Source organism: Heteronotia binoei, chromosome 16, assembly GCF_032191835.1.
Source record: "Heteronotia binoei isolate CCM8104 ecotype False Entrance Well chromosome 16, APGP_CSIRO_Hbin_v1, whole genome shotgun sequence".
In the NCBI taxonomy this organism is placed as follows: Eukaryota; Metazoa; Chordata; class Lepidosauria; order Squamata; family Gekkonidae; genus Heteronotia; species Heteronotia binoei.
Genome location: NC_083238.1, coordinates 22,837,183 through 22,850,411, shown reverse-complemented (window position 1 = coordinate 22,850,411; position 13,229 = coordinate 22,837,183). Strand labels below are relative to the sequence as shown.

At 42.1% G+C, this 13,229-nt stretch overlaps 1 protein-coding gene across 1 annotated transcript in view; it reads left to right on the top strand.

Annotated features, from left to right (window-relative positions):
* Positions 1–13,229, top strand: part of LOC132585202 (secretory phospholipase A2 receptor-like) — an 85,680-nt gene that overhangs the window by 41,288 nt on the left and 31,163 nt on the right. The window contains 4 exon segments of the mRNA XM_060257009.1: positions 1,963–2,118; positions 4,895–4,908; positions 5,833–5,895; positions 6,156–6,263. Coding sequence (XP_060112992.1) covers positions 1,963–2,118; positions 4,895–4,908; positions 5,833–5,895; positions 6,156–6,263 — 341 coding nt within the window.

Here is a 13,229-nt window from a genome sequence, read left to right as displayed (position 1 = left end):
AGTCTTTAATCCTTCCATCATATTATAGTCGTCCTCTATCTTTTGATTTGGTGGGCGATAACAAACTCCCATAGTTACATTTCCTTTTGGGCCCTCTATTTCAACCCAAAGCATTTCTAGAAGGGAATCTAATTCTTTGACCTCAGTCTTACTGGACTGTATACCCTCTCTGACATACAGAGCCACCCCACCTCCAACCCTTCCCTCCCTATCCTTCCGATATAACATATCCAGGAATCACCGTGTCCCACTGATTCTCCTCATTCCACCAAGTTTCTGAAATTCCCACAATGTCTATGTTTTCCCCCAACACTAAACATTGCAACTCACCAATTTTACTTTGAACACTTCTAGCATTTGTATACAAACATCTATAATTTCCCAGACAAGTTAGGCCCACAACCTTCCTCCTGCTGCCTCGAGACTTTGGCAGGCAGCCCATACTGTTTGTCACCATCTCAGTGGACAACTCTGATCCATTACCCTGTAGAAAAGTAACAGCTAACCCTTCATCTCTTTGAGATGAGTCCTCCCAAACCAGAGACATTTCATCTCCTGTCGGCTTTCCCCCAAGATTTAGTTTAAAAACTGCTCTGCCACCTTTTTGATTTTAAGCACCAGCAGCTTGGTTCCATCTGGGGAGACGGTCTCTTTTGTACAGCTCCCGCTTATTCCAGAAAGCATCCCATTGCCTAACAACCTTAAAGCCTTCCTCCCTACACCATCGTCTCATCCACACATTGAGACTTCTAATTTGTGCCTGTCTCTCCAGCCCTGCACGTGGAACAGGTAGCACTTCTGAGAAGGCTACTTAGGAGGTCCTGGCCTTAAGTCTCCTCCCCAGCAGCCTACATTTTTCCTCCAGGACCTCACGACTGCATTTCCCCACATCGTTGGTGCCAACATGCACCATAACCACTGGCTCCTCCCCAGCACTGTCTATCAGCCTATCTACAACACTCATAATGTCCACCACCTTCGCACCAGGCAGGCAAGCCACCATACAGTCAGTACACGGTTTTGCCACCCAGTTGTCTACTTGCCTAAGTATCGAATCACCAACTACCAAGACCCCCCCCCTCTCTCTGCCCAGGGATGGTTCCTTGGTGCGAAAGGATACCCACTTACCAACTGAAGAAGAGGTCCCTACTGAGGGCACATTCCCCTTATCCTCAGTCCTGTGCCCTGTTCCCTCTCGACCCTCATGCTCCCTGGCAGCAACGGGGCTGCCACGTTCAAGGTGAGGCTCATCTAATATGTCCCCGAGAGTCTTCTCCAAGTGCCTAACTGACTGTCTCTGCTTCTCCAGGTCAGTCACCTCGACCTCAAGGGTACAAACTCGTTCCCTGAGGACCAGGAGCTCCTTGCATCGAGCACACACCCAAGACTTCTGTCCTGTGGCCAGATAGTCATACATGTGACACTCAGTGCAAAACACTGGAAAGCCCCTGCTGCCCTGCTGGCATTCTACCTTCATGATAGCTTTTTTCAAAAATATACAGTCCCCTTTTAAATCCTGTTTGTTTATGTGGCTCTCCTTCTGGAGGGTCTACTTTCCTTATTGGGAACACAAGAAAAATAGGAATCTGGGTTCCTCATCCTTACAGAGCCCCCAGGCTAAGAGCCACAGGCCATGAGCCCTCGGCTCGCGCCAAAGGCTCACGCCTCTGGCAAAGCGCAGCTTAATAATGCAAAGAGGGTGCGGAACACAGCCACTCCTAATCAATCAGCAACAATCACCTTCAGCTCACTCAAACCAAACAAACAGCAGTTCCCCTGCAACCACAAACTTATTCTAATGGAATAATTCTAATGGAATTCTAATATTCTAATGGAATTCTTTCCATTTCAAAAGGCCATTATTAGAAAAGGCTCTCATTCCTGCATTCTTTTGCTTTGATTTTTTTAAAAAAAATTGTGAACATTTTATGTAAGGAATCTACAGACTACATTTCTTCAAAGGTTTGAACAAAGTTTTCTCAACAGCATGATTCATGGCTCCATGGAAACGAGTTATGCTTATTGCTGGATAGCCCCACAAGATCTGAACAATACAGGATATACTTGGCTAACTGAAGGTGGAAAGCTTGGTCTTATGCCCTATGTGAACTGGAACAAGTATTAGCCCAGTAAGTTGTAGCTTTTATTGCTCGTTGCCTTTTGAAGTCACTGTTTATGCTTTCTGTCTGTCCCTATAATTTCTAATACCAGCCTGTCTGACAAGAAGCCTGATTGTACCATGAACATTTACTATTGCAACACCTGGGGAAATAAATATTTCCTAATAAGCAACCTCTTGTGAATGGCTTCTACTAGAACAACGTGTTAGCAATGCTATTGTTCAGATAACTTCTCAGGGAGTTAAATGGGATTTACTTCCAAAGAAGCATAGGATTACAGTTGAACAGTCCCATTTTAGCATTTAAGGTTAAGCATTGGGGTGGGGGGGAGAATAGTTTTTTAATCATCCAGTACAGTTACTCAAGTTCACCAGTTTTTGAGTATTGTTATGTATTTTTAAATTGAGCCTGCTTTGGCAGGGAGCACGGGATATAAATCGAACAAATAAACTATCTGCCCATCTCTTGGAGACTGACTAATGGTTAACAAAAATGGACTCTCTGTAGAAGAGGAGGAGACTGAACTTATAAACTGCCCTTTACTTGGAGTCTTAGAGTGGCTGACAATTTTTTCCCCTTCCTCACCCCACAATAGACACCTGTGAGGTAAGTGGGGCTGAGAGAATTCTTTTGAGAACTGCTGTTGAGAAAACTGTGGTTTGCCCAAGATCATCTGCATGTGGAAGAGTGCATGCAGCAGCTGCATGTGGAAGAGTGGAGAATCAATCGCAGTTCTCCCACATTAGAGTCCGCGCTCCTTAACCACTACACCAAACTGGCTCTCAGTTTACCCTTATTACAACTGTACCCTTATTACAACTAAAAGTCTCATATTACAACACTGAAAAGATAAAAGCCCACCTCCAGTGATCAATGAATTGAGGACCTTAGAACATTTGAACACATGGCACATAGATGACAATTTCACATGGCCTTATTTTTAGATATTTGGAAACTGTTTCTAGAAACTTACATGTAGATCCATCACGACGTTATATTTTTCTCTGATCTTTACGTATATATATATATTTCTTTTTTTAAAAAACAAACTTATTTTGTTGCTGGATTATTCTGTTTTTAAAAAAATAAACACTTTTTTTTTAAAGTTCACCAATTTCAGTGGGAAAGGAGCCCCAAGGCACAGAATGATTAGCTACAATACTAAAGCCCAAGCTCTCCTCATGACCTGAGTTAAATCCTGAGGGAAGCTGGGTTCAGGTAGCCGGCTCAAGGTTGACTCAACCTTCCATCCTTCCAAGATCGGTAAAATGAGTACCCAGCTTGCTGGGGGTAAAGTATAGATGACTGGGGAAGGCAATGGCAAACCACCCCGTTAACAAGTCTGCCATAAAAACATCATAATGCAACGTCACCCCAGAGTCAGAAATGACTGGTGCTTGCACAGTGGACTTCCTTTACCTTTTTTTAATTTCAGTGGAGAGGGCATATTTTTGTCCCAATCTTTTGTGGAAGAGTTCAGGGTGAAGTACTTGTTTCACCCATCCTCATTTTATTATCAGTGGTAGGTTAAACTGGAGTAGCAAGTCCAAGGTCATTCCAGGGAGTCCCAAGACAGACTGGGGGTTTGAACCCCAGTTACCCAAATCCTATTCTGATTTTTTTACTGCTATACCATACTGGATCTTGGATAGATCTGTTTCTCCTTTTGCAATTGTCTATGATTCCCTCACTCTTTTACTAGTAGCTAAAAGGATAAACTCTAATCTGGGAGGTCCTCCTCATCCCTGGCATGAACTTCACTAGCCTCAGCCTTTGTTTCCTGCCTCTGTCCCCAATATGGGCATAACCCTGGTCTGTCTTTCAGAGCTATTATAAGATTTATTGCAATGAAATGTTTAACATACCTTTAATACTGAAAGCATGAGGAGGAGGATTTGACTTTTGGATAGAATAGCGGATTTTGAGCACATAACCCACATCGTTTACCTCCTGAATCAGTCATACAATTAGATAGATCCAAGTGGGTAGCCGTGTTGGTCTGAAGCAATTGAACAAAGCAGTAGACAAGTTTCCCCTTTAAGACCAACTAAGTTTTATTCAGAATGTAAGCTTTCGTATGCTCTAAGCAGATTTCATCAGACAAAATTGCAATGGCAAGCAGCAGTTCTTAATATAAGTGGGCAGTGAGTTGGTACGCGGAATCATGGGAATGTTTTTAGCGGATTAAAAGAATCACAAATTGGGGTCTGTGTTTGTTAGTTAATGCTGTTAACTGGGCTGAAACAACATTGGAGGGAGATAAAAAGCAGATTGATTTCGTAGGTGTGAATCTGCTTTTTATTACCCTCCAGTGTTGTTTCAGCCCTGCTTTGTTCTAACTAACAAACACAGACCCCCAATTTGTGATTCTTTTAATCCGCTAAAAACATTCCCATGATTCTACGTACCAACTCACTGCCCACTTATATTAAGAACTTGCCATTCCAGTTTTGTCTGACGAAGTCTGCTTAGATCATACAGAAGCTTAAATTCTGAATCAAACTTAGCTGGTCTTAAAGATGCAGCTAGTCTACTGCTTAGTCATACAATTAGTAAGGAGTGCAGTTACCTGTATTCAACTCCTTCAGTACAGCTGTTGCTTATCTTACTTTATAAGTCTCTTGAGTTGCTAGGCTAATGGCAAAAACTTGCTTGTAGGAACGTTCACAAGCAATAGGCTTTTGGTATTTATCTGTAAGGCTTTATACGCACTTGTTTATTTGCATCTATTCGCTTTAGAGAGCCAGTGTGATTATCTTTTCCTTTCTTTTCAGCCTGCAAGAGTATGGTATTCCTCTTTTGAGGTCGCCTCAGTCATCTTGTCGTATTATTTACTATTTCGTATGGACTATAAGGACAACCCTGCCTGGCTTCTAAGGAGCATGATTCCTCTTGTCCTTCAACAGTGACCTCTACTGGTTGAATAAAGAGAAAGTATTATCAGGCTTTAACAGCACAGTGAGAGAGATTTCTTCAGATGTTGCTGAATGTCTGATGAGAAGGAATGTGCCATAAGAATTGCTTGGAATCCGAGAAACCCAAATGTAAAATACAACAAATTGATCTATTTCGACATTATTAGAACATGACTGGCAGTACTGTGCTAACGTGTTTACAGTGCAGCCCTAAATCCGTTGAAGTCAGTGGTGTTATAAGGGCGAAACTTTATTTAGAATAGCACTGTTAGACCCAAACAATGCATGACAGATGCAGGGCTTTTTTTGTAGCAGGGACTCCTTTGCATATTAGGCAGTAAGAAGAGCCCTGTAAGCTCTTGGAGGATTGGCTACATCAGGGCTGCAGCCTAATATGCAAAGGGTGTTTGGAAGGTGAAAAAGTATACTAGTTTCAAGGGTGTGTCATTGTGCAAGGAGGAGGAAGTGGAGGAGGAAGAAGAAGAAGACTGCAGATTTATACCCTGTCCTTCTCTCTGAATCAGAGACTCAGAGCAGCTTACAATCTCCTATATCTTCTCCCTGCCCCTGTGAGGTAGCTGGGGCTGAGAGGGTTCTCACAGTAGCTGCCCTATCAAGGACAACTCCTATGATAGCTATGGCTAACCCAAGGTCATTCCAGCAGCTGTAAGTAGAGGAGTGGGGAATCAAACCCGGTTCTCCCAGATAAGAGTCCGCGCACTTAAACACTACACCAAACTGGCTCTCCAATTTCCATAGGCAAAAATGAATGTGATTTTGAGGGACCACATTTAAAGAGCCTTTTAATACCTATGTTGCTGAATGGAAATCAGACTGCAGTCTGTTCAGTTGCTACAAGATGAAAAATGGGGGGGGGGGGGGGGGAGGTTGTCTTATTGAGAAGTCCAGTGATTTGGATCTAGGATTCCATTACTATTATCTTGTTGCATTGTAACATTATAATATAATGTAAATCAAAACAAAGCTGGCAAAATATGTTTCTTTTAGATAGGAACCTGGCGGGGTTTGAACATATGTAGTACTATTACAAAATCTTATTTTGTATGATGCTTAGAGGAAGTGCAATTCGAACTGATTTTTGTGGCACTTATTGCACAGGTATTTCACAGCGGAAAAGCATTGAGGAAAATATCTTGGGATGAAGCGGAAGCATCGTGTCAAGATTTTGGAGCCCATCTTGCCAGTTTTAAAAATGCCCCTGCCTCTGGTATTGCAAGGAGGTCTGCCATCCAAGTACTTGCCAGAGTCAACCCCGCTTAAGCGTCTGAGATCTGATGAGATCGGGCTTGCCTGGGCTATCTAGGTCAGGGCACATCTACTTACTTCACTGACAATACTGGGTTCAGTTTATATGTTCTGCCATACTATTGTTGGTAAATTATAGTCAGGTTTTAAATAAATGATATTTGAAAGAAATTCGCACTGTCATAAAATAATTAAAACCCATGGGAAGGAGCTAATTATCACCCAACCACTAAAACATTATGGAATTATGGCTGCAATACTCAAGCCACTCATTCTGAAATTATTTCACTGATTACATCCGACATGATCGCATTTTTTTTTCTGGGCTACCATAAAGTAACACGTCTAAGGGCAACAATATAAATGCTTTAGATGGCAGTCTGTGTGCCCACAACAAGTTATAAGTCATTGAGATCTATGCATTACTATTATTGCTGCCCGGGGTGGAGTGCTGGTACTATTGCTGGAGCAGATCCTACTTTTTTCATTCATTCATTCAAAATCAGAATTAAAGCAAGTATACAGTATACCCGCTGATTACATCCCGACATACTTGATTAAAACAAGCAAATGTACAGACTTTTAAAATTGATAAAATAATTAAAATTGGATTAAGTTAAAACTATTTTTCTCTGCCTAATTAAAACAGCCCAAGCACAAAATCTTGCCACCTTGACAGTAGTTTCTTTACAGCAGTCTCCTAGGAGAAGGGCAGAGTAGAATTGGTTTGTCCCAACCAGGTAAGGTGCTATAATTTTGGCAATATATTTTTTTCCTGATTCTCTTGATAAAAGTGGCAGTATAGAAGAACATGCTCAGTGGTCTCTGTCAGACCTGAATGGCATGGACAGAGGTGGGAAATACTATTATCCTATAAATCCACTGAGCAAGTTTTGCAGCTTTCCTCCAGTCAAAGGAACCTTCTTCCAACTGAAGTAACTCTTGCATTGGAGGAAGAATCGAGTCAGAGATCAAACCTGAACTTAAGTCCAAGGTCATAAATACTGTGCTCTTCACTACCAGTGAGGGAGGGAGGGGAGGGACGGTGGCTCAGTGGTAGAGCATCTTCTTGGGTAGCAGAAGGTCCCAGGTTCAATCCCTGGCATCTCCAAAAAAGGGTCCAGGCAAATAGGTGTGAAAAACCTCAGCTTGAGACCCTGGAGAGCTGCTGCCAGTCTGAGAAGACAATACTGACTTTGATGGACCGAGGGTCTGATTCAGTATAAGGCAGCTTCATATGTTCATATATGTTCATATGTGCTATTTTCTGTTTTTTCATTGTGTACAAATGCAGTGTGAGAAACCAGCATTAGAATGGCCAGAAATAATCACGAATGGTGTACCTGCAGCTCCGTAGCATGCTTTGCATGTAGAAAGTTTTCAAATTTGATCTCTGGAATCTCCATTTGAAAGGATCTTGGGTCATAGGTGTTGAGAGTTCCTTCTCTGCCTGAGACCTTTGAGAGTTGCTGTCAATCAGAGTAGACAGTACTGATCTAGATAGACTACTAGTGTGACTCAGTGTAAGGCAATTTTGCATGTTCATTCCCCCCCCCCTCCCCAAAGATGCACCATGTATTTCTCTTTCAAAGCTTTTGTTATATCTGAATTATAATTCAGATTAATACCCTGTTCTGTGGCAGGTTTCATCATTTATCTCTCCCTCCCCCACAAGCAGAGCTCAAAGCGGGTTAGAACATATAAATATAACAGTTTAAAAATTAAAATACAGTAAGTTCTATGCAAGATGCTTAAAGGTAGAACAGCTTATTCTATTAATTGTTTGTGCAGTTCCTAGAACAGCAAATGTAAGCAAAGTAAGTGAGCAAATGTAAGTGAGCATGACATACTGGTCTGGTCCTAAGGCCAAATACCTGCTCACTTAATGCATATGATAAAGCATAGCTATCAGAACTTGAACAACATGTGGTGGTTTATTTATTTTGAATTTAGTGTCAGAATATTTCATTCAGTAGTTAAGATTCATATCTGACATAATATAGTTGTTCTTTGCTTATGACAAAGCCTATTGCTTGGTTAGTATAAATTCTGCAAATTAATTTCTGTCTCAGGTATAAAACCAAAAAGGAAAAAACCCTCAAAAGATTCCACTGTGGTGTATTAATGGTATGTACATACTCTAGACCAGTTTGATTTTAACAGATGTTCATAAGAGCAATTCAAAAGCATATAACCAGTCATTTTTGGTAGCTGCAAATTTTACTTGGATTACCAACGTATTTTAGAATATCACTTCAAAATAAAATTGCAGAGAAAATCTTGACGCTGAAATTTCATAGATAACTCCTTTTACCACTAGAGGGCACCTTGTTAACCATAAACCCTGTATAATTAAAAAAAACAAAACCCTTTCAGAATTATGTTGCCAAGCAGAGATGGGCTGAAAAGAGCTCTTGAAGAATAAGGGCAGAAGGGCTGATTCTGACAACCATTTTTCTCATGATGGTCAGTTGTGGTTTTCTTAGCGTGTGTTACCTATTGGTTGCATTTTATCCACAATGACGTGATCATCAGTGTTAAGAAAAGTGCATTTAAGAATTGTAACCTTGAATGTTTGTTTCTCATGGCCAGGGTCAGCCTTAGACTGTCTGACACCCTTGGCAAGGCTTTTGATGCCCCACCTCTGCACTGATAACATCACTGAGTCACATAGGAGGCACCCAGTTTGGTTCCCCCAGAAGGCCAGAACCCTAGGTAATTGCCTACTTTGTCTAGTGGCACGGCCGGCCCTGTTCATGGCTGTTCTTTAAATGTGACATAATCTTTACAAATGAACTGACCTTGAGCCAATTTACAGGTCCTTTATGGTAAATAACAACTAGAGAAGCAAGTCCCATTGCAGAGTAGCTGATGACCAGTGTTCCCTCTAAGCTGAGTTAGTGTGAGCTAGCTTATAGGGTTTTTTAGCCTCCAGCTCACACATTTGGGGAGGGACAGTGGCTCAGTGGTAGAGCATCTGCTTGGGAAGCAGAAGGTCCCAGGTTCAATCCCTGGCATCTCCAAAAAAGGGTCCAGGCAAATAGATGTGAAAAACCTCAGCTTGAGACCCTGGAGAGCCGCTGCCAGTCTGAGAAGACAATACTGACTTTGATGGACCGAGGGTCTGATTCGGTATAAGGCAGCTTCATATGTTCATATATGTTCATATGTTCATTTCTTGTCCTAGCTCAGGAGAAATGGTTCCCAGAGCAAACTAATTTATTCAGTAGCTTGCAACTTTGATGCCAGTAGCTCACAAAATATAATTTTTGCTCATAAGGCTCCACAGCTTAGGGAGAGCTTTGCTGACGACCTAAACTTCAACCATGGGAGGGACAACAGAGGCTGAGGATAGGATAGGAAAAGACAAGGGTAACAACCGATAAACAACAGAGACAATGCAGTTACACCCATTCAAGTTTCATTATTTCAAGCTCATATCTAATATGTAATATCTGGAAAAAATCTTCCAAAAGGTAGTTGCGTCAGGACTTGGGGAATATATATTTTCACATAAACAACAAAATTGTTTCAGCACATCAAAATTTGATTTATTGACTTGAATGCACAGTATTTAGGGCACAATCTGTCCACAGGGCAGCACATTGAAGTCCAGCTGATTTTAATGAGAACATGTAGATAACATCTCCACGGAACAATTCTTTTTAGAATGTAAGTCCCATGCCTGGAGAAAAGCAACCATTATTGTGCTAATTCCCTCATATACACTTTTCCTTTCATTTTTATTTATCTATCTATCAGAAGTTCTCAATGGCATTCTCATGTTGGATTGCTCTGTAGCACAATCCACTAAATCTGAAGCTTCTGACACAAAGCCAGTTCAGGCTTGAGTTGTTGTGATATGCCTGTAAGTTGTGATCAAGTTTTAAACATACAAATAAAGCCAAGTATAAAAATATTTGCCCTGACCTGGATAGATAGCCCAGGCTAGCCTGATGTCAACAGATCTCTGAAGCTAAGTTAACTTTTAAAGACTTGAGCGTAGGGTTGCCAAGTCCAATTCAAGAAATATCTGGGGACTTTGGGGGTGGAGCCAGGAGACTTTGGGGGTGGAGCCAGGAACAAGGGTGTGACAAGCATAATTGAACTCCAAGGGAGTTCTGGCCATCACATTTAAAGGGACAGCACACCTTTTTAAATGTCTTCCTTCCATAGGAAATAATGGAGGATGGGGGCACCTTCTTTCGGGGCTCATAGAATTGGACCCCCTGGTCCAATCGTTTTGAAACTTGGGGGGTACTTTGGGGAGAGGCACTAGATACTGTATTGGAAATTTGGTGCCTCTACCAAACAGCTCCCCCAGAGCCCCCGAAACCTCCAGATTAATTCCCCATTATACCCTATGAGAATCGATCTCCACATAGGGAATAATGAAGTGCTCAGCAGACGTTTCCCTCCCTCTCCCCCTCTCTCCCCCTCCCCCCGTTTCTGGCGACTGAAGCGAGGGATTGGCAAATTGCTGTCAACTTCTCCAAAGTAACACAGACACACCATCCCAAGAGGAAGCCTTTCAATCAGAGACTGAAGCCTCCAGAGCTGGAAATGTACATGGCCCTCTGGGGGCGGGGCCTCCCCCCACCGGCCAGCTGACTGGAGGCGGGAAATAGCCTGGGAAAGCAGAAGAACCCCCGCTGGGACCTGGGGATTGGCAAGCCTACTTGAGCGGTCAGGGACCAAGGTATCTGCAGGACTACCTCCTCTGGTATGTCCCAGGGAGAGCATTATGGTCCCTGGATAACAATCTGCTGGTGATCTCTGGCCCCAAATATATCTGGCTGTCCTTGACCAGGGGCAGGGCCTTTTCAGCCCTGGCCCCAACCTGGTGGAACTTTCTGCCAAATACCATCAGGGCCCTGTGGGGTCTTATGCAATTTCGCAGGGCCTGCAAGGCAGCGATGTTCTGCCAGGCCTTTGCTTGAAGGCAGCAACAGTTTCCATTCTGGCTGGCACCCTCTTATATTCTCCTTTCCCTTCAGACTGTGTTCCCCTCTCTATACCCATGAGGCAGTCACAGTCTGGAATTAGGAGATAATTGTAATTCCTGCTTTTGCCACTTGACCATTTTAGATTGCTGTAGTAATATTTTTATGTACGTTTAAAAAAATTATAATGTTTTTTATTATATTGTATATTGCCCAGAGCCATGCAATAGCTGGGATTAGGCGATTCATGACTAGTATAATAAATGAATAAATCATAAATAGGGTAAGCCTTGGTCAGTATTTGGAAGGGAGACCACCAAAGAATACCAGGGTCATGACGCAGAGGTAGAGAATGGCAAACTACCTCTGAGCAGTGTCAGCCTGGGAGGGAGAGAGCCTACCAAGGATGGGAGACCGCCAAGGAAGTCTAAGGTTGCTATGCAGAGGCAGGCCAATGGCAAACCACCCCGAATGCCTCTTGCCTTGAAAACTGTATAGGGTCACCATACGTTGTCTGCAGTTTGATGGCAAAAGCAAACAAAAACCCTCGCATCAGGGAGTCTGTTCCACAGAGTGGAAACCACAATAGAAAGGAACAGGCTCTAACTGATAACCAGGCTGGCAACTTTAAGTGATGGAACAGCCAGTAGGTGGCAGTCTAAAGCCATAGCTGGCCCACACATGGGGACATGTGGAAAGAGACAGTCCTTTAGGGGCCCTAGATTGTGAAGGGTTTTTAGGGCTATAACCAGCACCTTGAATAGAACTTGGAAACAAATTGGCAGATCATGTAGTTGTTTTAGACATGTTCCTATTGAATAGCCCTGACTGGAAGTCGGTGTGGTCAGTAGTTAAGAGTGTTGGACTTGGTTCTGGGAGACCCAGGTTTGAATCTTCACTCTGCTATGGAAACTTGTGGGGTTACTTTGGGCCAGTCATGTACTCTCAGCCTAACCTACCTCACAGGGTTGTTGTAAGGATACAGTTGAGTAGAGAGGAACAATATAAGCCACTTTGGATCCCTTTTGGGGGGAAAGGTGGGATATAAATTAAATTAATAAACATTTTAAAATACAGTACTTGTTATTCTGCATCTTGGGTCAGCTGCAGTTTAGGAACTGTCTTCAGTCTTGAAAGGAAAAGATCCTTTGTGCTTATTGCAAGGAGAAACAGAATATTGTTGAATATCTCCTGTTGCTTTTTAGCCATTTCAGCCTGAGGAAATAAGGTGAAATAGAAACACTATAAATAAATACATTTACATTAAACTTGGGTATGTCATATCATTGTGAAGAATTTAGTGTTTGATGTTAGATAAATAGCAAAAGCATTATTCACAATAGAGGGTCTCTAATGTATGTTTTCAAATGGATTGTATTTTACAAACTTTTAGAATTGTATTTTACTAATTTTTAGCTCCGGCTGCAACGCCACTGAGGATGTTCTCCGCAGCTGAGAACAAAACGTCTGGAAGAAAAACTTTCTCCAGTAGAACACGGCACTTGAGCCTGAAAGATTCTACAAACCCTAATGATGATGCCAGCCGTGAAAACCTGAAATCTTTGATAATTTTTAGAACCATCGTGGTATTATTATAAAGGAGCAGAATACATTTTCATTGCTGTTGCTTTTGACTGGGCTACTTCCCAGCTTGTTTGTGGTTGGTTCTGTAAGGATGTAACAACGATATATTCCTCTGCAGAACAAGAATTAATGTAAAACAGAATTTAAAAGGTAACAGGCAACTTTCTGTTTTTTCTCCCCGAAGTTCATTTTCAGAAGACAAGGATTTTTTTTCCTTTTCACATAAATCTTGGACACTATGTAGGGAACATAAATTATTTTATTTAAGAAAAAAAAACCCAAGTCAGTTGTAGTACCATGCTTAGACTGTTGCTATCCAGTTGTGTGTGACCTTGCTGTTAAACAACAGTTTCTTCAGATTCCAAAAGCCTAATCAGAGTTAATGGTCTTGTAGCAGCCAG